The sequence below is a fragment of the Harpia harpyja genome, chromosome 10 (assembly GCF_026419915.1).
Source record: "Harpia harpyja isolate bHarHar1 chromosome 10, bHarHar1 primary haplotype, whole genome shotgun sequence".
In the NCBI taxonomy this organism is placed as follows: Eukaryota; Metazoa; Chordata; class Aves; order Accipitriformes; family Accipitridae; genus Harpia; species Harpia harpyja.
This window is the reverse complement of record NC_068949.1, coordinates 36,116,316-36,142,612: the sequence shown is the minus strand read 5'-3', so window position 1 is coordinate 36,142,612 and position 26,297 is coordinate 36,116,316. Positions and strand designations below refer to the sequence as shown.

The following is a 26,297-nucleotide window of genomic DNA, read 5'->3' as shown; positions in this document are numbered from 1 at the left end:
ACGCAAAAAGATGCTAATATCCAGTCCTGTTAAGTACATCTTTAGTTCCACCCATTACACAATATCAAGTAAGAAAACAGTTTTATCTGACTGGTGGCTCAATGGCGCAGCCTATGTGTGCAAAAGTATAACACAAGAACTTTATACTTCTATAAATGGGTGCCAACCCTCTGGTTTTGCTGCATTTAGATAAGCAAACATACCTACAATTTACAAAAGTGATGAGCTGCATAAATGAAAGATTATTTTAATACAATATGCATACTTATAGATCTAAATTAATGAAATTCTCCACAACAGAAAACATGAAATTCAAGTGATTCTGTGCAGAATTAATATATAAGCATCATTTATTTTGATATTTTTCTGTAAGACTGGATCTGAAACAATGATTTTCACTTATTCTTTATTAAAAAGATACTGCAGAGTGGGAAAATATATATAAAATACAATTTCACCTCATAACCTTTAAAATGCACAGTTGGGTACATTAATATTGCTTGGTTTGTGTTCCTTTCAGAGACAAAATGCCTACTTAGATTTATACTTTTTTTTTCCAAAGTGATCTATTCAGTGTAAAATATTTTACCACTCTGCTATAAGTAACAAGTAAATTCTTAGCTTGTAGCTATAAGCTAAGAATTTTAGCACAGAGGCATACAAATATAAGCACCAACAAATACTCTCCTCCTATATACGTATCTAACATGAACTAGCTCTCCTACTTCCCCACCCCAACCCTCACTCAGTTCAAAGCAAGCAAATTCAGTAATTCTACTTAAATATGATCACAAACCAGTTCCAGCACAGGATCTAAGTGAGGATTGTAAAAATCGGGGAGTTTTGAGCGAAAGAAGGAGAGAAAGAGACGGAGACTGACCAGCTCACGCCTCTAAAGGACTGGATAATAATTTTCAGACTGGTTAAAATACCAGTTAGTTCATTCAAAGTGGATGTCCCAAACCTGGCTATGATATGTCATGACCTATATCACCTGTTATAAGTAAGTGAGTTGAACAAGCTTAGGGAGTCTTAAGTGGGGAAACCTGCAAGCAGTGCAGTTTGTTTAGTTGAAGAAACATTTGCCTAGCTAATTTTCCAGATTTTAAACCAAAATAAAAAGCATTTTTAAAAAACAATATGTCACTCTCTTCCCAACAGAATATAAGCACATATCCATAGACATGTAGTGGTAAAACTCTCCAGTAAAATCTTTCAAACAATTAGATGTTTGTATTTTGTTTTAGAGAACAAAGTCATAAAGGTCTTTATAAATCCAAGTATACTGACATAAAGAAGTCTTTTTTTGTCACGCAGAGTTCGCTGCTAATCCAGACATAGAAGAGAACAGTGTGTTATATTTACACACAATTCTTTTTTTCTATTATTCTAATAAAATGAGCCCGCATATTTATTCAAGCTGTTTAAACAGGTAAGAAGTGCAAAAACATAGCTTGCATCATGTTACAAACCCAAATCAGTAAGAAAATTGCAAGCACAGAAGTAGATACTAAATTCAGAAAAATCAGACAGTAAACTTGTTTCAGGTTATCACTTATTTATGCATAAGTTAATTTGTAGAGTGTAAAACCTTTTTTATACATTTAAGGAATTTGTTTTTTCATTGTTAGCACCTACTATTTTTTATAAACATGCAATTAATGAAAAAATCCTGGATTTAACTCAAGCTCAGTTAATGTTGTCCCTTTGTTTTCCACCTAAAACAGTTCTGCAGGTTTGTTTCCAAATAGGTCAAATGATCCTATTTCTTTATACGCAAGAGATCCACATACTAATTTCACTTTCTTTGCTCATGCTGTTCATCGCTGACTGATAATAGTTTCTTTGGCCATTTTCATGTTTATTTTTGAAGAGCTTGTAGGGGTTAGAATGCATGGAAATGATATGCTACATACTTGGCACTAAACTGTCTAAGCCAAAATATCAAATGTTGGAAAGAGCAGAGTGACGACCTGCATCCTACGCTAAGCACATCTTATTTTTCGCAGTAGTGACGTTGTGTACTTACTTAGCAGTGCTCTTTAATGCTGTTTCAAACAGACATTTGTGTTCAGCTATGGATGTGCTCACATCCTGAAAGGAGCTGTTTATTCAGTAAAAGTTAAATTCCTACTCCAAGTATTTCTTTGGTTGCTTTCTGTTTGCTCATTCTAGAATTAAACTGGTCACACACATTTTTCATGTTTGATCAATTGAAATAAAACTAGACAACTTTTATAGACATGGTTTTATTGAAATGGATGTTTATTAGTTAGATCATACTGCTCTACAGAAAATAATTCTCCTGCTGCTTATAAACATTTTGATCAGCCATATTCAAGTGAAAGAACAAGTCTAAGGGGGAGGGGGGAAGGAAAAGAAAGAAAATGGGAGGAGTAGAGACGGATACCATGTACAATTCTCATGTGACCTGTGATACTGCCTAATTAGAAAACTTAAACTTTCCATAAACCTTTCATTGGAAGCAGCAGTATTGCTACTATCACATTTCAGTTTGTGTTGGCTGATTTAACTACATTTCCGTGAGTAGAGGAATAGAAAATGCAATGCGTAGTTTTGAGGAAGAAATCTAATGGCACAATGTAAACAAGCACCATCAGTTTAGAAACTGAATGCAAATACAGCAAAGGGATTTTTTCCAATAGATCTTTCTTCATTATGGTACAGGACACATAAGAGAACGCTACTGAACTGCAACCTCAATTATACTGGCCAACAAATTACCTTTAACCATTAAATTAGAAAAAGTTCTTCAGCAATATTCAGTTTAGCATTCTACACTGTCTCCAGGCTGAAGGTGGTCTGCATGTTGAACTTAGTACTGTGTGGGTTATAGTCTTTGTTTGCAGTCTTAACTGGGGATTGCACCTTAGCTACCGTAGTTCAAGCGTAAAAATACTTTGTCTGTAACACTATATACTGTTGCCAGCGACCCTCTAAATCCTTGAACCAACTGTGTCCTCTGGTGTCACAGAAGATAATGCCAATTTATTGCAATGTGTGGCTTTTTTAACTGATTAAAATTAAGCCGTAAACACGTGACAATGGAATTAGCACATTTAGAGAGTCTGTTTTCCCACATCCCATTTTGCGCTAGTGCGGCTGATCCCTGCAACTCTACGCGGGTGCAATTTTAATGACTTCGCTAGGTTTTGATGTTCTTATGAAAAAGCAGTGCTTGGTGTTTGTGGAGAAGGTAGATATGGAAGCTGAGTAGCTGTGATTGGGGACACTGTGACATCGTCTCTGTTTTTCGATAGGATCGGTGTCATTTTCCTCCCCACGATAAGACACCTCACTGACAGAGCCCGATTAGGGAAAATTTTATTATAAAATTCACTTCTATCGAACAAGGATGGAGTGATAAACAGTTCAGCCTCAGGGAAGAAACAGGAAAAGATTTTTCCTCTCTCTCTCTCTCCCTTTTTTGTTTTCCTTTTTTTTTTTTTCCTTCCATTTAAGAAAAACCTTCCCTCCTCATAGGACTTTTCCTGAAAGTGATTGTGTTTAAGCTAATAAGAATTCCCAAAATGTAGAGATCAAAGACATCTGAATGTTGTTTTAAAAGCAGAAGAGTTGGCTTACTTCACAATTCAAGAATATGATTTTTTAAAAGTAAAAACTGAGGACTCGTTCTGAATAACATTTTCTGTCAAATTCATTAAATCCAAGAGTCTTCTGAAAAGGAAGCTTAGGCAATAGTAACTTTACTTTCCAACATTCACTTGCATTACTCCCTGGTTAGAAAACTGGCAAGCTGCAGGGTAAACAGGGAAAATGGATGCTTGTGGCCCTCTAATGCTTGAAGATAGATTAACCTCCAAGGAAGAACATAAAACAAATATTGATTTTATTATTATTTTTTTTTAATACTAAAACATCTTTACTTCTGTGTTTGATAGTTCACAGAGGATACCTTTAACCTGGCCTCTAGTGTCATATATGCAATATAGTTCTGTACACTAATCAGCACATACATAGTCAGTAAATATGATCTCTAGAAGATGGCTCGGGGAACTTTGTGAAAGGAGTACATGGAGTACATGTACACAGAGTAATTAATTCCAGATCTTATTTTCTTACTTTACAGTACTTCACTGAAACACATTAATTAGCTGATTATGAAATAATCAGTGATAAAAAGTCTTTTTTCTAAAAAAAAAATAAAAAAAAATAAAAAAGAAAGAAGCAAACAGAATGAAAAAAGAGTGTACCGATTAAGATATTTTCAAGCTTTCACATCTGAGCTGTAACAATGCCATGAACCAAATGGGTTTCTTGGTTGTTTAACAATAAAACTTTCAAAGGGGAAAAAAAACCCTAAGCACTGCCAGCTTTTTATTTATGTCCAAAACTGAGTCACTACATTGAAATCATTCCCTCAAGATGGTGGCCTGAAAGTTACAGACCCTCCTTAAATGACTTTTAAGCACTTTCAATAAGAACATTACAAATCAGCTGTCAAAGAGAGCCTTAACACACAAGTCCTTCCGGCAATGTTCTAGATTTGCTTTTATTAAGTAACAATGGGAGGATGTTTACAAGCATATATAATTTTCATTAGGCACACTCATCCCCAAATACAGTACACATATGATGCAAACTTCAAATAACTTCAGTAGCAGTTGTAACCCTGAAGTAAAAACTTGCCAAAAATCCCTGCTTATTTGGCTAATGCATCTTTCTAGAAACTGAATTTACCGTCATATATGGCCTTATACCAAGCTAAATTTAAGTATTAACTGAAGGGTCTGCTGAAATAAACACAGCAATAAAACTATGTTAGACCCAGCCATTAAGACAGAGCTCAGCTCCTCCACTTGCTACTTCACTGAAAGAAGAGATAAAAATGTTATTTAACACTCTCGGAATTGCCAAGACAAAACATAGGTGCCATGTATCTATAACTTCAAATCGAGCACACCCTATTTTTAATAATGTACAAATTATTTTGGAAGTCATGACCATACTACACAGTCTTATTGTGAAATACTAGTTTACTATCAAATATTATCACCATGTTTTTTGTACTGTTGATTCAGTTCCATGCTGCGCAATTCCATACAACCAGTAAAAAAAAAAAAAGGGTTTTCAAAGACAACTGCATTAGAAACAAACATCAGTCTGAAAAAAAAAGACTAATGAAGCTAAGACAGATCAATCAAATGGCAAGTTGGAACTCCAATACATTTCTTGTCAGCCTTCAAAATGAGATTTTAAACAATGAGTTAGCGATTTCCATATGGGAAGTAGCTGGAGGAAAAAGGTGCATCATTTGATTAGTGGTCTGCTAGATTTCCTTCAATAACTTCTCAAAAAAACCTACTTGCTTCCGATTGTAACTGCAACATAAGAGCTGTTAACAGTGTATTAAACAGGAAAAAAAAAATACAGCTCAACAACCCCATCTAAACACAGAGGAATTCTAATTAGCTACAATTAGGCAATAAGGCTATTCTCCCCCACAATTCCTTCCCGTGTAAATGTCTTTAAATCTACTTGGAACTTTTTATCTTTTTTGGGTAGTGGCAAAAGAAAACTCCTACTTGAATAATGCAGACAGCTTACTGTTATGATATCCTCCTTGTGCCAAAGTTGGCTATTAACTAACTTCCCCTCTGCATGCAGGCTGAACAGGGAGCTGGCAAGAATGACTGGCAGGAAACAAAGGTGAGATGAGAAAAGAGCATCCTTCCATTCTATGTAAATACACGGTGTTGCAGTTTGCAACATAAAACAGAGTTATATCTGAACTCCAGTACCCAAGTGAATAATTAAGATCTTCACACAAATACTAGATTATTTTCCTGGAATAGCCCCAAATAGCAGCATTAACTAGAGGGGACACACTTGAAGTCTACTGGAAAGAGCAAGTAATTCCCTTTCTGTCCCCAAGACATGTAGCACATGAGTTGCCTGTGTGGATCGGTGTAGCTATAAATACATTTATCTAGAAGAAATAGTCAAACAGTCTTTTCTAAGAGGAGTGTCTGATTGGTTAGCGGAAAATTGATACAGTGGAGTGAAGAATAACTGATAAAGAGATAATCCAGTGTGGCAATGTAGTTCTGCAGCACTGTAGCTCCAGCCTTCATTGGGTGGTGAGTGTAGGGTGATGGAAGAAAAGGATGGGCTTCTGTTGTTTGCATTTGAAGTATCAGGGAGGCATGGTGTGAGCAAACTTCAGATGTGAAGAACAAAAGCCCAGTTTTCCTCTATACCATCTTTAACTATATGATGAAGCCTAAAGCTGAAACACTGCACTATTAGATTTTTACAGCTGATGTTCTGTTTATCTGGTTCTTCCTCTACAAAGCAGAGATGCAAATACCTGCATGTATTTATTCAGTGTATGCATAGCTTCATTTTCAGAGAGAAGGTCACTGTATATGTTCTAACCTGACCTTAATTCATGCCGTAATTTCCCAGACTGTTACAATATATCATGCTCATTATTGGCATAACCAAACATTTCCCAAACAGGCTATATTTAACAAATATTTAAAATTATTTCTGCAAGGATTAAACAACCACAAATCTTTTCATTTCATATAAATGAATAATTTGGAAAGAAGAATAGTACCTAAGCTGGTGGTGGATCAGAGTATGCCAGTTACAGGAGCACTTAAGCGCCCATTGGCACAGCAAGACTCAAAGACCCGGTAGGTTTCAAAGAAACACTTTTTTTTTTTTTTTTTCCTTCTAGAACTCTTTGCTTTCTAGTAAAGCTGCAACCACAATGTTCTCTCTCTTAATGCCACCATAAAAAAATCAAAACACTTTAAAACAAATTGATGTCCTCTTTAATATAGTCATCACATCATCACAGTACCCTTGCACCCTGCTTGGTGACAACCAGGGGGATGCATACCACACATCTCTCTCTTGCTCTCTCTCTCTCTTTTTTTTTTTAAGGCATTGAAGTGGGCAACAAAGAAGGAGAGAAAGACTGGGAGAGACACTCAATTGAGATATTGGCACCTTTGATTGACAAGATCTAATCAGCTTATCTCCACACTAATAAAGTTGATGGCCTGTGGAGCTGGTATATGTCCAGCTTCAAGTGAACTTTCAGTAGCCAAAGCCTCAAGGGCCAGGACTAAGACTGAGCTTACCTAAACTGATTTAAATCAATTCCTAATGGGCTATTTCAATTTGATCAATTTGAAAGGATGGAAACCTGTAACCACTTGACTCAATTGTCTTGATTTATGCTGGCATCACTGGAGATTTGGTCAGAGCCACAAACTATTTATCTACAATGAAACAATGGAGTACAACTGATACACTTCTGAAATTATTTGACCCTCCTTAAGGTACTGTTCAGTTTATTCCAAATTCGGCTTTTTACAGAGATACTGCTCTTGTACATGCACTGAATAAAACATTTTGAAGTATGCTATTCCAAAACAAGTAGTGAATGCTACACGCAAAATTCTCCCATGCCATAAACAGGGACTAAACTGCTTTCCAGCTCTTGAACAATTCAATTTGTTTTTCTAAATTAACAAAGTCCTTTAGGTGTTTTGAGGAGCTGCCTGTCCCACCAAAGGTGGGATGGCAGAATGAAACACTACAATAGAAATGATTTGAGCATTCAGACAGATTTCATTCATTATGAGCAGAATTAAACAATTCACTTCTGAAGTTCTTGAAATTCATTTTGCAAAGCTCAATGCACTTTCAACTCCAGAATAACGTGTCAAGGAAACATATGTGGCTATATGTATTACATTATACTGTGAAAAAGGCTTGCTTCTCTCAGGGTAAATAACCGCTTTTAAGAATGCAAAAAATTTCATAGCACTGAAATGCATCTACATAAAATAATTTCTGAATTAAGAACTCTGTTATTCATATAAACAAAGTAATATCTTTAGGAAAACATGGTAATATTATAAATGGAAAATCATCTTAAGAGGTGGAACCACACACTTATATGTACTTTACAGATTTGCCAAAGCATAAGCAGTGAAACCAGGTATCAGTAAAGTATTTTTCAGTCAATAGCACACATGAACACCTTAGGAACATCTTGTGTTTAATAGAGGTAATTTAAGCAGTTTCCAAAGGAAGAGTTTTTTGGTATTAATGCTAGATTACAAAAAACCCTGAGCAATATTTTCATTCAGATTGTGGTTTTCAAGCTGTAATTGCTTTATACAAAATCCACTCTAGTGTTATCACTCAATATCATCTTCACTGCTGTACATCTGAAGATAATTTTGCAATAAAACTTAATTGATAGAGCTTATTTTTCACTAATCTCCTAATATAGAAAAATGAAAAAGTACTAACAGTATGTATTATAAGCTATGACCCTCACAGTGCAGCATATTTCTAGTTTATCAAACTAAAATAGATCCATTTTATGGCATCAAATATTTTATATACTTTAATAACGTAGAGACTTTTTCCCAAAATAGGAAGTAAATGGAAAATTCCCTTAATAAAGCAAAATGTGGAGAGTAAAAGTAATTCACAAAGAGGATAAGCAGAACATCTCATCTCATAACATTACTAGCTTGTGCCCCACTGACCATTAGTGCAAAATCTCAAAACATTTCAATTATGGAAATCAGTAACTCTGCTGTCAGTGACATCTATTGAGAAGTTAAATTCAGTGATTTTATAGTTATAAACCGAACTCCTTCTGACGTACCACATAAGCTGGATTCTGAACAAGACTTTTTAAAAATTAAAACATTGTGGATTATGTTATATTTCCTTCTCTTTTGGGTAAGTTAGACCCAGTATCAGTCCTAAGAGCTTCTCATCAGTTAAGTAAACAGTTCTAATGATTACAGAGAATATTAAAAGGGAAAATAATGCATTAGATGTTTGTAGCAGAGTACTGGGAGTTTGAATTCATAAAGCTTTTTCTTGAACTCCAGTACACCTTAAAGACAACACTTCCAGAGCGGAGAATTCACCAGGTGCCAGACAGCCATTAAGGCACCATGAGAACTGGCACTGGCACCATCTTCCGTAATCCTGAGACCTGCCTGCGGTCATGTTGCGATCCAGCCACTGCAGCACAGTGTTCCTGAGCAGACTAGGTAACTTCCAGGTTGAAAAATAAATGTCTGCAGAGTTAAGGAGCCACGTTTGGCTTATGATCAAAGAGTTTGTCTGGTTGCCCAGGATGTTATTCCCAGTTCTACTACTAAAATTCTGATAGAACCTTGACAATTTGGCACTTTGAACACCTGGGTGCTGCTCTGCAATCTGTGTGGGCCGAAGAGATAATCCTAAACTGTAAAAATGACATTATCTCTCTACTCCTGCAGTATGACCATGAACTTTCCATCCTCCCCAAATCTGCCATCCTCCCGCATCACTTCTGTTTCGGTCTCTTGTAGAAGGATCCAAACTCCTGGGTTACTTAAAGATGACTCAAAACATCAGAGAGAAGTGGGGAAACTGTTCCTACTATTTGGGAAGTCTGTATAGGCTTACAGATACTACCCTTCCTGACCATTCAGGACTTCTTCTGTAAGACAGAAAAGAAACTGCATAATCACCACAAACACCTTTCCAGACCAGAACTGCACTGGCCTCATTTATCTGAACCTCAGAGATTAATCTAGCTTGGTGCTGCTTTTTTTTTTTTTTTTTTTTAATCTCATTATGCTTTGGTCTGCCTATCTACAGAATGAGTATAATATCATTGACTCTCTCTCTAAAGAGGATAACATGGATGCACAAACAAAGTTCTGGGAGCTCATGATATTAAAGGGCAAAACCATATAACCATCAAACTGGCAAAAAACCTGCAGCCACTTCAGTTATTGTAAAAGTTAAACCGTTGCCTTATTTTTGCATTTGAATACCACTCACGCCGTCATTTAATGAAGGAAAAGTTTTCTAAACATAACAATCAGTTTGCCAAGATCACTGCAGATGTATCAGACAGAACTAATGACTGTAAAAGGCTGACAGACTTGTGCTTTGTCTTCTGTGAATGAAAACACTACTCTCCAGACCAGATAAAAATCAGCCTCTGCCTTTTTTGGCAGTCAGATCATAACAAGGCCAAAGTAATATTAAATCATTTATGAGGTTTTTAAGATTAAATATCAAAGTGATATATATGCAGAAGAACTGTTACGACATTTGAATTTCAGCAATAGGCATTCTTTAGGCATTTCAAACTATGTAAAACCTGACATTTCAGTGTTTATATACAAAACCTGCTATGATACAAAACAACACCTCTCCACCAATACTTTGTCATTTTAAACTTTTTACTTTGTTTTATATATATATATACACACATACATATAGTTATATTTCAGCCTGCTGCAGAGCAGATCCTTGCCTAGAAGCCTGCCATCCTTATGCAAATAGGAAAAATCTACTCTATATTAATTATGATTTTTATAGTGATCACTTTAAGTCTCCTCATTTCCAGTAGTCAGTCTTTCATCCCCCTTATTTTTCATGTAGAAATGTTCTTTTGGCAGCTAAAATATAGTACTTTTATGCAATGTTTTGATGAAGCGCACCAGAGAAAATGAAATGAAATGAGCTGGACTACCCAAAAAAGGAAAACAACACAGGTGATATACAACTGTTCAGGGTATTATTTTCATGAGATATGGGAAATAACATGTACTGCTCATCAATTATTCCATAATGTATAAAGCCTGTCTCCCCAACCTTCTAACAGCCGGGATTGAAATGTTTTGACATGATGATCTCTAGGTGGAAATACTGAAGGCGTTAAAGTACAGATATAAATAGGTGATAATGAAGAACAAAATGTGTACCATTTTCTTGCAGTCATAGTTTGCAAATTAACAAGCTGCTATTGATTTTTCTTTGAGGTCAATAACAGCATTTATTGATCTCAGAAGTTAATACTCACTGAGGTCAATATTATATCTCAGGGGTCAACAAATCTGGATACTGACTTCTATTTCCTGTCCATATATAAATATTACATAGGCAAAATGGACAAATTTAATCTTTGGAGATAAGAAAGCACTGTATTTGACATGATACAAAAAACCCCCAAACATTAAAAGTTAAGAATAGAGTCTACCTGGATCATTTTCAAAGTTTTCAAATACTCAAACCCTTATATTAATCTAGAAGTAGTAGCTTCATGAGCTCTGTCTTCAGTTCTGACCCTAATGCCTCCCAAGTACTGAATGGTCATTCATGGTGTTATTTCCCAACACCAAAAATGAATCCCTCTTAGAGGCTACTCAATATCAAGCAGACATTAACATATTTCACCAAATTAAAATAAAGCTCATAAGAAAAGAAGTAGCCAAATAACAGTTGTGGACTTTCTGGTTTTTCTTATGCCTCATTCTTTCCAACATGATCTCCAGCAAAATCAAAAGAAACTTTCCTACTGCCTTCAATGAACTCTGGAGCAGGCCCTTGTAAAATCACCCTAAGTTTTCTCCTCATTTGTAGTTTGTTACTCAAGAATTCACACGTCTAAAGAAATATCAGAAGTGAGCAATTAGTCTCCTGCTAATTTACACAGACAAATATCAGTGAAGCTCTAGCATACTCTTGGAAAACAACTGGGAAGGAAATAAATTTCAGCAAATGCCAAGCCCGTACAGGTATTTTTGCAGCTAAATACTCCATTATAACAAATGGTCAATAATGTCACGTCTCAAAATACGGAAGTTACATATTAGATTTCTAAATAATTATATTTGTGTGAAGAGATACTATTAAACTTACAGCACAAACAAGGCACACTGTGTGCATTACTGGCAAGCATTTAAAATGGCCAACAAGGATACTACAAAACTTTAATAACATTCAGCACATTTGCAGAACTTTACAATTCAAGGACTTTTTATCATTATGCAAAGCAGAAAATGTTATTTTATGCATGAATAAGCTGTAACAGAAAGGCTTATAGTCCACAAATTGTACAGAACTAAAACTGTTAATATTCAGACTCCAGACCTGTGTTGTAGATACGAGTGAAAACACAGGTCATCTGGTTTTTGGCAACAGGACCTTTCTTCGAATATTTGAGCAAGCAAAAAGTCAACACAACAGGAGACAATATAAAGCTACTTCCAGTGTTAATTCAATATTTTACCTGCCCGTATCAAAATTTTGCTTCAAATTTCATAAATTTACAAGGCAAATATTCAAACATTCATTTGCTACCGAAACATAGTAGTTCCCAGAAAAAATGTATATAGAATGGTGCAAGTGTGTTATGCAGAGCATTACAGATGAATAAAACGTCTTGTTTGTTACAAATGGTCTAAGTTTTAAAAAATTTTAAGAAATATGATTATGCAAATAACTATCTATGTATCTAAGAGGAAAATGAAATGAAATAGTAAGCATTGCTCTTTACAAACATACAGAAGTATATATTTGGTTTAATGGAGAAGTAAAACCCTGCAATTAAATAACTGCGGTCAATCTTATTTTAAACCACTAGTTTAAATTATTTTCTTAATGAAACACTTGCTCTGTTTGCATAGCCATTAAAACATGGCAATTTCCACCAAGTGAAAATCTTTCAAACTCAATTTTGTCCTTTCTGGGTAGTCAGGAGGATATACTATACCTCTATGTAGTTCTTTAAGGGCTGTGTAGGTTATGGAATATTCTCCTTATTTATGTGATTTATGTTTTTTAAATTTTGAATTTGAAGCAACTGTTGTGGAAAAAGCATAAAAACACTATTTTGTTGTTTCAGTAGCTGAATAAAAAAACTCAAAAAAAAAATGTCATCAACATGGGGAAAACAGTAAAGTTTATCCAAGCATATTTTACATTTACAAATGATGAATTTATTCCACAAATTTAGTGTAATTTCCATTTCTGTGGGCCAGATTTTTAGAAGTATTTGTAAATGTTTTCTCCAAAGATGGAGTTAAGTGCCTACAATTACTTCAGAAAATGGTAAAGCAGGTCTATAATCAAGTACTGTTTTCTTCCATCTGATTTAGGTACCTTACCTGCTTAATTAATTCAGAAAAAGACAATAAATCCTAACTGCAGCTCCATAATTTATTATATTTGATCCTGAATAACTTTTTACTGAATTGTCATCCTGTCCCGCTTTTATATGAACTTAAAACAGTAGAGCAGACAAGCTCATTTTATGACAATTAATCTACTTCTGAATTCACCATGAACCAGTCCAAGAAAGTAACATTTTTTTCTGCATCTGTTGGGTTATTTAAAATCTAAAATAATTAAGACAATAACTTTTCAGCACAATAAACTGGAATGACAAAAATTAAGGACAGTGTTAAAATTAACGTTTACTCTATTATAAATACTTACAGTAAATATGTAATCTAGCACACGACATATTTATAAATCTTATGCTGATGCTAGAATTTTTGTTGTGTAGAATATTTTATGGTGCATGCAATAAAAAAACCTCCACTTGACTCATTAACATTTCAGCAAGACTCTGACTCATTATTTTAAACTCATCTAAGAAAACATCATTGTTTCTAGACTGGATTTAAAATACATCCTTGCCATAAAATTTAAAGCAGTTAATTTTTTAAAATTAAAATAATGAAAAAAATTAACATGGTATCTAAATTTCATTCTTAATGCTTCTCTACTTGATATTTCAGTACTGAAAAATACAGCACTAAACCAGCAAAAGCACTTACATACGGAGTAAAGGAAATATAATCAGTCATTTTCACAAAATTTCTCAAGATGGCATTCCAGCCAATTATTGTAGCAGTCGACTGCCAAGACATTCAACACATGGAAATCTTACAACATGCAATTATAAAAATCAGATTAATACTTTCAAGGCACATGTAATAAAAACATAGAATTATTGCATCTATCTGAATAATGAAAAAAGCAAAGACTGAACAATCCCTTCATCTAACTGTTTTGCATGTTGTCTGTCTAGATCCTCCAAGATTGCTAAACAGGAACCAAATACCCAAATAGATGAACGCTTCAAAATTTTCACATTTATAGAGTCACAGAGACCATAAAATATGGAAAAGTTCATCATAGTAGAGACCAGCCAAGCAGATGTAAGAGACTACCTTTGCACCAATGTTTATCTTTGCAAGGTACACAGCATAAATTCTGTGATTTATTTCACAAAAATGCAAACCACAACAATCAGCTACTAGATTCAGATTAGCTACCTAGATTCAGACATCATTACGCTGAGCTTGACCTCACTCATGGTAACAAGCTCTTATCTTGCAAACCTTTTTGGAAATGTACTAAGCAAAGTAGACCACCTCTCTTCCCCAGCATGCACATGAATGCACGTGCACATACACACTTGCAATTCAATATGTAAATATTTACACTTGGCCAATAACTGGGTTTGTTTACAACCATGAGCATTTATTACAATTGTAATGATTAGGTCAAGAGTATAAAATTTCATATAAAATTTTACATTTACATTTTTTGAGCTAGTGAAGTAATATGAGGTAAATAGCAAATGGCAGAAAAACAACCATAATGTGACAGACAGCTGATGCTGGAAATTAGGAGCAAGGGAAGAGTTTGCAAAATATGGAAGGAACACAAAATCACAGAATCAGTAGAAGGACCCTCCATTGAACTAGATGAGTTAGTACAAAAAAACCAAAAAGGCACTCTTGAGCAAAGAAAAAACGTAGAGAAACAAGAATGGACAGATGTGTGTAAGTGGCCTATGACAGACTGATATAAAATTGTGAAACTGTAGTTTTCAAAGCCATGAACAACAATTTTGTGGGTCTACAGTTCCTTACAACACCTGGTAGCTAATAACTAGCAGTAGTTTCTCAAAACAAGGCTGCAACAGCTCAAAGAAAATTATCATGCTAGTTCAGAAAGACAACTGGTACTGCAGATCAGCACTTGAACTCAGTCTGATATGAAATCAAGCTAGACAGTAAACAGCTTCTTACACTGAACTCCTGACTCTTTCTATAAGAATGGCATTAATTTCAATTTTACAATGTATACATTTACTTAGTAATCAAGTAAAATTCATATTACAGGCTATTAGGCCGAGATAAGCCTCATTGTTCAAAAGCAAGACAGTACAAACAAAATCCAACTGAAAAACAACAAAGTTGTGATTTAAAAATAGAAACTTGGATGGCCAGTATTACTTGCAAAAATCAGAGGTTATGTGCTCACCTGACACACATTACACAAGCAGACATTTCAACTATGACTGGACTAAGTTTCCATAACATTCAGTACTTATCAAATTTGCTTGCTTGTGCATGCAACAATTTGATAATTTTTTCTACTATAAATGCCAGTAATTATGGGAGAAAACATGTTCTATAAGCAGGGTAGTAAATTCGTTAGCATAAAGTAGCTCGGTATGACTTGAACTACATGAAGAAATATCTAGATCAGCTGCTCTTCAATCATTCCATACTGGGGTGAGAATGATGTTTTTCAATCCTCTGCTTCTATGTCTCGCTTCAGGACAGAAGTTTGGGCTTTCCCCTCCCCCTGTACTTCTTCCAAAAAAAAAAAAAAAAAAAAAAAAAAAAGGCATTTGTGTAACTATAACTCTTCAGTCCTAAGTTGTAAAAGGGCAAAATACTGCACTTGAAAGATGATCTGCCATGAAAACCCTTTTGATATTGACTTTACCTAGAAAAGCATGTTCAATACAGATAAATTTTTTCATGTGAAACTTTGTTCTTTAGTGCAATTGGAGGAAAACACTGTTAGCCTGACAGGAAGTAGAAGTAGAAAGCTTCAAACAAAAATAATATATATATATAAAAAAAACCTCTAGGGTGAATTTTATTTTGTCAAGTCTAAGCTCATCAACTTTTCTTCTTGATGTACGTTGTAATATAAAGAGTCTTTGCCCAACAAGACCTCATGCTGTGCAAATTCAGCTGTGCCCATATAGTGAAAAATCTGTTAAAAACTATTGAAAATCATGTTATTTATTTAGGCACCCAAAATAATATCTCACCAAAGTCTGCTTTTTTAATGAAATACACAGCTTATGTTCTGTAGACAATGAAATCACCAAATGAAGTCATTAAATTAGCAGGGTATTAATATATTTGAAAGCCAAAAGGTGGACTTGTAATTCCATTCAGCTGTGCTCTTTTTATTAAAGATTGTAACAGACTGACTGTCATTGCCAAGCCAGTATCACTTGGAATCAATTCATTTCACTTGGTGAAAGTTCAAAAGAAGTGGTTGTGGTATAGGATGGGAGGAAGAGAAGAAATCATGAGTAAAAGGGGAGAGTGTCCAGGGACAATATATCAGGATTTGAAGTCTACCCATTAAAGACTAACCAGCAGTTCCCAACTATCTGAAACTTTTTGGACAAGTCCTCTACAACTGATTTTTCTCAGGGAGAATACAAAACCTGATCAAGAGAGCTGCTCAGGCCAACACAAGTTGAACATTTCCTTGCTATAGACGTGACTTCACATTTTTTGTCCACCTACTGCAATGGGTTGTCAGGACAACCTATGTTAGATAAAATTCTGACATCTCTCAGAGACACCTAAGCACGGTGGCTGAGAGTGTTGTGCAAATGAGGAAAGAGAATATATATATGGAGGAAAGACAAACTGGTGGCTTTTTCCATTATCCCTTTGCCAAACCAAGGTAGTTTGGAGAGTTTACTCGGACTGCTAGAAACAACAGCTACTATTCATTTATCTTTTTATTTTTATCCTTCTTTCTTTTATTTGCCTTACGTGCTCAGAACCAGACAACAAACTCTGAAATATTATCACGGGGGGGAAACCTTCCTGAGGCTAAATAATTTCAAAGTTGAAAGAAGTACATAGTGTAACTTCAGACCAAAAAATATAATCACATACCTCAACTTGAAATCTTCACATTTTTATTAAGACAAGTAGTCTTCAAAAGCTTTGCTATGGACATAGGAATAAGCTACAATGAATACCTTCACCAATAACACCATCTTATACTGCTAAATACATTGGAGAAAGAGGGTCAGCACCAAAGAAGATTACGATGAAATGCTGTTTTCAGTGATTCAGTAAGAGGTTATTTCCTGTAGAACAGTCTACACAGTAGAGATGGTCCAATTTCTAATTCAGATATTAATATTATTCACAGGTATTCTATGACAAGGGCAAGGTATTCGTGAAAATATGCACAGATTTCAGCCTGTATGATTATTTGTCTGGAATGCACGTGGGAAGTACTTAAGCATAAAGTTTCTGATATCTGAAACAAAATGTTTCCATTATTCTAGCATGGTATAAAAAACCACAGTCTGAAAACTATGTTTCTAGTACGTATAATAAAGTATCTTTAAGAAGTTATTGCAATGTTTTGCTCATCCAAAAATCAGTCTTAAACAAACTTACTTCAACTGGATGCCAGTTCCTAACAAGACTGAAGCTGAGTTGTCCCATGATATGTGGCACAAAAATGAATTCCTGGACATTAGTGAACATTAAAAGAACCTGAGACTTCCTCCAGAACAGGGGACAAAATGGCCAAATATGGATCACTATTTTTCCTACGATACCTTAGCAAATCTGTACTACTGAACAGATTTGACATTCCTTATTTGCTGCATTAATGGTATAATCCCAAACCTACTGAGGTGAAAGATAAGCATTCATTTTATTGGAATTCCAGCTGAAAGGTGCTGAGTACCCAAAAGATAAGCTTTTAACAAAAATGGTCTTACAATACTGCATAGACTGTGAAAAACTACAAAATAAGTTTTTCTCGTCTCTTCAGAAAAAGTAGTTGGAAAAGGGTTTTTTTTTGGTACTCTGAAGCAGGTAGAGGACTACTTAAATAATGAAAAGTCACCATTTCCTTACCTTATGGTAAGCACTTTATGCAATATATTTGTAAATATAGGAATATACTGAAAAAATCCATATCCTGCATTTCAGACACCACACACAAATGCAGAGGGCCACTGAGCAGAGGGAACAGACTTTGAATGGTACCAGACAAGGTTAGGTGGGTTTCAGGGTAAACTTTTCACGACCACAAACACGCAAGGCCCATATGGCTGTTCAATCAAATCTCTAAGAGGAAACACAGAGCTAAGGAAAATGGGGATGGTGCCAGAACTTGAATAAATACGTGCAGGAGTATCTGGATAGAAACAAAGTAGTAAAGAGAAATCTGGAGCTAGAATTGGGAAGGTCAGAGCTGGGAAGGCTGGTGAGGGGCAGGGAAGGAGGACGGGAGGGCCAGGAAGGAGGAGGTGGCACACAGGAGGCCGGCGGGAGCAGCTCGGTGACGGGGCAAGCGACAAACCAGCAAGCAATATTCAGACTGAAGGTGTAAAAAGCACTTTGCCGGTATCAACAACTGCACTGTAAAACACTAAGAAATGGAAACCGAGTAGTTTGGTGTCTCCGCGCCCTCTCAGTGCTGCTTCTGACTGTCTGTTACAGGGCGGCAGCAGCACTACCTGAACATGTTTCCCCCGCCATGACCGTGCAGCTGGGATACTCCTGAGGCCTGACATCCTCAGAAACAAAAATCTCTCCCTATTTCTTCCTCCTCCCCGCTTTAAAGCCCGGACTATGAAGAAGGGCAGAGGGCTTAGAGATGTAGGAATGCAATATGCCACTTCAAAATGAATTTCTGAAACAATAAACAGATTTTAATAGAAATCAGCCAGCAAAGAAAAAAATTATATATGAAACATGAAATACAGTTGCTAGCAGAAGAAACAGGGATCATGAAAAAGCTCTCTCTGATGGTGACTGGAAACTGCATAAAAACTCATTTCACTGTAGAAACTTTGGATTAAGATTTCAGTAGAAAGATGTTCTGGCATATCAAAGAAACACCTGAGGAGGAGATATTGGTATATGCTCCAGAACTCAGAAGCCCTCTTTCTCTAATGAAAGGTTTTACATACAGTATTCACATATACATGTATGAATAATTCATTAGAGATGAAACAGGTGGATATTAAGTGTAAATATCTGGGACAGGAATAGACTTTTTTTTTTATTTAAAGCAAGGGGCACTAGAAGCAAGGTTCTGATTTTCAAAACTTGGTTTCCATTTCCATACTCTCAGTTATTTGGAGCTCAGATGTAATTGGAATCTGCATGCACCTGAAGACAGACCAGGGGTGTGAAAGTCCAAGTGATATTAACTAATGCAAGCAAATTACGAAGTATACAAGATTACAACACAGAAGAAGCAACACCCTTTCCACTAGTCTAACGTAGCCCTACATGTCTGGACATTAGGGTTTGCTATTTTGTTAAATTAATGTTGGATGTTAAAGCCACTTAAATTTTTTCTAAGCTGAGCAAACACTTTTTAGTTTGATCATAGCAATGCTTACTATATTGTCTACCTGAAAAGCCAACCTCTGGCTCTTGCGACCGTAATGGGATGGAATCAGTTTAGTGGATATACTTACTTAAATCTTTATGGTTTCACATATTTTATGTCAGCTCTGGCGTGCATCTCATTTATGACACCTGAACAGCACAACCACCCCATGAAATATGGAGGGAGAAGGTCCTTCAGGGCAGGTGCTTGGGGCTCAGGTTGTTCCATCAGTAAAGGAGTCAGGAATCCAAACCTGTGGCATGCTGCTGTGGACAATGGGCTGGTACCTCAAATTCCATTACTCACATCTGGCAAGTTACCTACTGGAGTTGTTTTAAAATAGTTCCCTATTCATGCTAAAGTCATTGAACTTGAAGACTCCTGCCTTCAGGAGCCCTCTATAAACATTACTTAGCACACTTTCACTGATCCATTCACTGTACTTTCACTCAATTCTGCATCCAGATAAGACAATACCTAGTATTATTTTCTAAAGAAGTAAACACCTCTGTCTAATGAGATTCTCATTTGCTTTCCACCTAGAAGGCTGCCAATGCTTTGAGGCAGGTCTGACCATCTGCCTGTCAGCTAGGCTACCACTACATTACATTACATATTTATGGCTCAGTCCAGAAAGGGAGGTTTGACTGTAGTTCATTACAACAGGTGAAAGCCACTGAAATTTGCTTGGATTCCTTAGTACCGAGAACTATTCATGTCATACAAGGGTGGGATATAAGCTGTAGTGTCTCTTGCTCAGAGATATTTCTCCTTTAGCTGTTCAAGAATTACATATTCCTGGGATTCCCAAAGAGTAAGGAGGATTGGAAAAAACATTTCAAGCAACCTAAAGTCAAGATTCAGAAGGATTTTCTGTAAATGGAACAAAAGAGTTTTTCTTCTTTTGATTTCTTTTCTTTACAACACCATGTTTACATATTACAAAAGGGATATAAAAACAGAAGTGGAAACAAAATTTTAAGATTCAGTGCAAAGAATACACCTATTACCCACAAACTACAAACTCTTCTAGGAGCACAGATATTTCAGAGCGATTCAGAGCCACAGCATAATATCTAAATAATGATCACTCATAGAAGCAAGCTCAACACTTGTTCTCAAATTACATGTACTGAAAGCTATAGAAAAATCCAAGGTTCATGAAGGAAAAAAAATAAATACCTGCAATGTAGTTTTGCCATGAAAGCCTGGACAGCATTCAATGGTTGAATCTCTCTCTTACATTGTCATGAAACAAGGTGAAGTCTATATTATGTAAACACCAGGAATTTTTTTTCCTTAGAAAGTATCTGGCAGTTGAGAAGAACTTACCGAAAGCAATTCAACTGCAGATTACAATGGTCCTCTACAACAAGGTTTTTCCTCCTTCTCCTTGACCGTGTTTTACATTGTTTTACATTCGCATGACAATTTTATCTCTGAAGATAAATGAAGCATTTTGAACTATTCCTCATTCAAAATACTCCTGTCTGAGCAAAGATATCTAAGACTCGACGAAGAAGGGGATATCTTACTACACTATATTCTGCAGGCAAAATAAGGAAGTTCTAGAATTCAGTTTGGTGCTGTGGAAATCCAAGCATGGGGAATGGAATTAGGAAATCTCCCCCTCCAAAACGGGAATAATTTTGTGATTAATCAGGATTAATTCAACGGAGTCTCCTTTCAACTGAAACCAGCAATTTTCATGCATTTTTAAAATCCTTCTCATATTCTGAGGGTATATGGTCAGACTAAATGATCTGAAATTAAGAATACTGAGCTCCAGTGTCGTAAATAATGAGTAGTGTTGGAAATGCCTACTAACACGGCCGTAAACTTCCTTGTCTGTTCCCTACCAGCAAAGCAGATGATAACATAAAACCAGAAAAATAACCACAAGAAATATTTTTTAAAACAATATTTTGATTTAAAAAAAGCAGATGAGTGCACTTTGCAGTGTTATCAGCCATTATTAAAACTTCCCCTGCTTGGCACAAACAATGGAGACCTTCAAGATTCAAAGAGCTGGTGGTTTACCTGTATGTCCTGAGAGATTTCCCTCATGTGTGTTTGTGCCATACAACTCAGGCAATTAAAACGCAAATGCTCTGATGAACTTACTGGTCTATCAAATCATCTACTCAAATGCCTCTTACATTTGCAAAATAACCCTACAAATACTTAGAATAACGTTCTTCTCTTTACAGTAGGCCTTGAGTACTACAGAACTGGTTACCAGATACTAAAGGCTTTGCTTAGTCCTTCAGGAGGTTTCTGCATAGATTTAAGCATCCTCAGTATCAACAAATGATAGCCAACTATGAAAGTCTGACAGTCAGTGTTGGATTGTGTCTTAGAGATGGTGACATAAGTGGAATCCTGTTCAGACACCACCGAAACCCATGAATCAATGGCACTGCTCAAAGAAGGAAGTCAGACCTTCCAACAGATCTCAGCTTGTATGAACAACTGGACATAAGATGAAAGGCCTTATCAATTTAGAGATGCAAACAGGAAAAAAGCTTCCAATTTATCATGGTAAGTTTCAGGAATGGTAATGTGAAATTGCATTAAATTAGTTATGTGATGTCAGATTAATCCTTAGATGATCACAGGGGCAGGTTAAAATAGTATATGTATTTTTACTGATTAAGGTAATAAGAAAGACCCAAATGTGACTTATTTCAGAGGTGAAAATCATCCAGCATTGTTACAATAAGCAACATACATATCCATAATTGTGAAAAGACACCACATAAATAAAGTAGAATAGATACTTAAGAGTTGTCACCTCCACCTCCTCCTCCTCACAGAATCACAGAGTGGCTGAGGTGGGAAGGGACCTCTTGAGATCGTCTAGTCCAACGCCCTGCTCAAGCAGGATCACCTAGAGCCAGTACCATGCCCACCCGGATTTCGAAAATCTTCACAGACACAGACTCCACAATGGCTTTGGGCTACCTATTTCAGTGTTTGACCATTCCCACAGTAAAAAATTCTTTTATTGTGTTGTGATGGAATGTCCCAGGTTTTAATTTGTGCCCATTGCCTCTTGTCCTGTCACTGGGCATTACTGAGAAAAGTCTGGCTCCCTCTTCTTCATCCCATCCCATCGGCTCTTTATACACATTGATAAACTCCCCCTGAGCCTTCTCTTCTCCAGGTTGAACAGTGTCAGCATTCTCAACCTCTCCTCACAGGAAAGATGCTCCAGTCCCTTAATTCTCTTCATGGCCCTTTGCTAGACTCACTCCAGTAAGTCAATGTCTTTCTTGTACCAGGGAGCCCAGACCTGGAAACAGCACTCCAGATGTGGCCTCACCAGTGCTGTGTAGAGAAGATCTTTATGCAACAAAAGTAATAATCAAGGTAAGACAGGGTCTGAGGAGTCAACTCAATGATGAATTGAAACTCCAAAATGGAATATTTTATTTTATTATGAGACCTTAACACAGAATGATCATACAATAACTCCAAAAGTAAGTTCTTTCATTGCACTGAATTAATCTAAATTCACTCATACCTAGAATCATCATGATCTATGCCAGGAACTAACTATAATTAATCCATTTCCATAAAAATCTTCTGCAAAAATCTACACTACAATGAAGTTAATATTTCCAAATTCATAATCTCCAAATTATTTAATATTAAAACATCATATAATATCGCCACACTACTAGTCTTCACAGAGTTTAGGGAACAAGAAATATATATATATGTATCACTGCTCAAGATGAAAAGTAAAGATGGACACAAAGATGGGGTGAATTAGTGTGACTCTATGGAATTCAATGCAGTTTCACCTGGTTTTGACACCGAAAGACACCCTTTCCGTATAAATATACATTTGCACTCCAACCATATTTCTCAGAGATCACCATGGAGATATGCAGTGGAAGTTAACATGATCATCATCTCTATAAAACAAATTCCACATGGAGTAAAAAAGGATATAAGATATCTGTTCCCCAAAAGGATCAGTCTGAATTTTTATATACTGTTCTTTGTGAAAGATCCAGGCTCAACTAAAGCAGATCAGGAACCATTTTTGACCAGTTTAAAATAGTTCTTCTAAAAAAAAAAAAAAAGTTATGACCATTGATAGAACAGACCTGAAAATCTGCAGGAAAGCAAACTTAATTGCTATCAGATGTCCATCTCTACTAATGTGTCATCCTCTGGCATAAGAGAATTAATTCTCCTTGTCCCCTCCAAAATCTACACTGTATGTTCCATACATCCATTTCATTACTGTGCATAGCACTAAGCCCAGAATAATTAAAATGCAGGCACTTTAGTAATACCATTCATTTAACATAGCCGTATTTAACTCTACAAGGGTTCAACTTAATTTACCTCTTAAATAAAGCTTGAATTCTAAAAAGATATTGGAATATATCAATTAATTGGGACTCTCTGCCAGAAAATTACTTCGCTGCTCAAACATACATTTTCTGAAACTTTTTGTAACTTTGCGCAAGCTTTATTTAAGGGGATTAGACTTTGGAGGCTTAACTACTGCTGGTTTTAAAAAAATCCACTATAAATAGCTAAAACTTAGTAAAAACATTTTGAAAATACCAGCTGAAAAGTTGTAGTCAATAAAACAACACATTCAACAATTGAGCCTCAATTTAGCCTTCTCCCTTAATTTTATTCCATCTGTGTATTTCGGGGTATGGTTTGTTTATTTCTTTCATTGCACAGAAACAGCTGCACAATCAGTCACTGAACTGATTGCAAGAAAATTGAGCTGATAACCTTGTTATATATCATCTGTAGTTAATAACTTATAAATTTATTAAAATGATATTTTTTACATATATGAATAAAAGTAAAAGACAAAAACAACTGGAGTCTGCAGTGTGTGCTAGCAATCATTGCGGGTGGGTAAACTGACAACATGTAACTGCATATTAAGACAAATGTAGAATTTAGACAAAGTATTCCATCTCTTTTCAGATGTATACTTTTAAACCTCAGGAACTGTTTTCAGTAGATGTCATGCCTTTTAACTTGAAAAAAGATAAGCGCAAATAAGCTCCCAATTGTCTCCCCAATATGTAAACCACATCTCGGGCTGCTGTCTCTGTTTCGCCTTTGAAGTTTCCCTGAAATGTCATGTGTTGTGAAGACTGCTGTGCATAAGCAAGACAATTTGCTCACTCTCAGAATTCTTACCGGTTTCCACTGCTATTTGGTATCCAGCCTCTAGTCTCCGAGATGACCTTTCCAGCCTCTCTGTGTTATCGAGCAGATGTGCCCTCTGAAAAAGAAAAGGGGAGAGAGAGAAAAAAAATATAATCAGGCAGCAGTCTACAATGTTCTCCCCCCCTTTTTAATTGTGCTTTCATATTCCAAAACATAAAAATATCCACATATATTTTATGGAAGAGCCTGTTACAAGGACCACTGGAAGGGGCAGGTTCTATGATGAATCATAATTATGTGTACCAATCATTTTTGTTTTGATACATGGAATATGTGCTTCACTCTTATTACATGAACTCACAAAACAGAATGCGACTATTATACAGGAAACCTGTCTGAAGAGCATTTCCAAAATAGACTCCCCTGTGACACATGTATGCGAGCACCCATGATTTCTATTCAACTACAGTTTGATGAAACCATCACTTTAAATGCAAGTGGTAGTTTTTAACATGAACTTAATTTTCAGCAGAGGATATATTTCCTTTATGTGTACTACTCAAGTGAGGTGATAAAAACAACGAGCTATTCATACAGAATACTGAACAGCATGAATATTCTTCAGACTGTTTGATGTAAAAAGATGCAGAAACAAAACACTGGTTTCTTGATTTACATCTCTTATGCCTAAATATATATATGAATATATAAATAATATACACACATGTAGCTGTAAGATATTTTTCCCAGAAGTCATTTGCCCATTTATGAGATAACAATAAACTCTAGTAAAAATGTGTCTTCCAATACATTTTCACTTGGGCAGTCTGCAACAGTGAAAAAGTGAAAATATTATTTTCATTAGTTTATTCTCCATCCAAAAGGCCAACATTTCAACATGTAAGCTCATTTCCTTTGGAAATTTGATCCTAGACTAATCAAGCCATCAAAAAATATAAGTTTCACACACACCCCCCCCCAGTAAAGTAATCACACACAGCTTTCTGAGCACCCTTTTGTCCAAAAACAACATTTTGGATATTTGTCAAAAAATATTTCCTACAACTTTGCCTTGTTGACAGATGTCATTTTAAAATTGAAGAAATGCTTTCTAATAATAATAAAAAAAGGAGGTGCCATACATATTATCTGAGTGGCTGTCTACCAAAACGATCTACCTTGCTCTAATGAGCCCCTATGGATCTTGGGAGATGCAAGCTGTATTGACATGCACACTTAAGCTAATACACCTAGACCAGTGCCTCCAAGCTCTAGCAGCCAGGGATGCTGACAGAATATCTCGCTTCTATCTTCAAAGAAAGGAAGTGATTAGTATGTTATCATTACCATTCAAAACGTGATTTCCCTATTCCCTCCCGGCATAGGTGACACATCTCTGAGATGCGGCCAGACGATCGAGGCAGCTAAAGCCACATCAAAGCTTGCCTTGAATTTTTTTCTTTTTTTTTTCCTCTCTTTTTCTTTTTTTGGAAATCATTAAAACAATGCATTTAGATCAGCACAGATAGGACCCAATGTGAAGGTCAGGAAAGCTGCAATAACAGTCTATAATAATTAATAGAGTTGTCTAATACACACTGGATAGGTTAAGAGTAAATTGCAAAAAAGCCTTTTGCATTCATGGGGGGCAGGCCACCAAGAAAAAAAAAATAAGCACAAGCACTTAATAAAATTTAAAACCATAAGTTACAATGCTGTAATTGAAATCATGACAACAACTAGAGTGGTGCATGTTCTTAGTACTCACGGTCAATCTAGATAATTAGTGTTAATTTTGCTTAATTTTTTTTAAAAGGCACCTTTTCATAACATCTGCTGGT

At 35.9% G+C, this 26,297-nt stretch overlaps 1 protein-coding gene across 4 annotated transcripts in view; it reads right to left on the bottom strand.

The window, feature by feature from the left end:
- VTI1A (vesicle transport through interaction with t-SNAREs 1A) overlaps positions 1-26,297 on the bottom strand; it is a 275,252-nt gene that overhangs the window by 182,484 nt on the left and 66,471 nt on the right. For all 4 annotated transcript variants that reach the window (XM_052799582.1, XM_052799583.1, XM_052799580.1 and 1 more), the window contains one exon: positions 24,487-24,571. In XM_052799582.1, the coding sequence (XP_052655542.1) occupies positions 24,487-24,571 (85 nt within the window). The remainder of the gene's footprint in view (positions 1-24,486; positions 24,572-26,297) is intronic.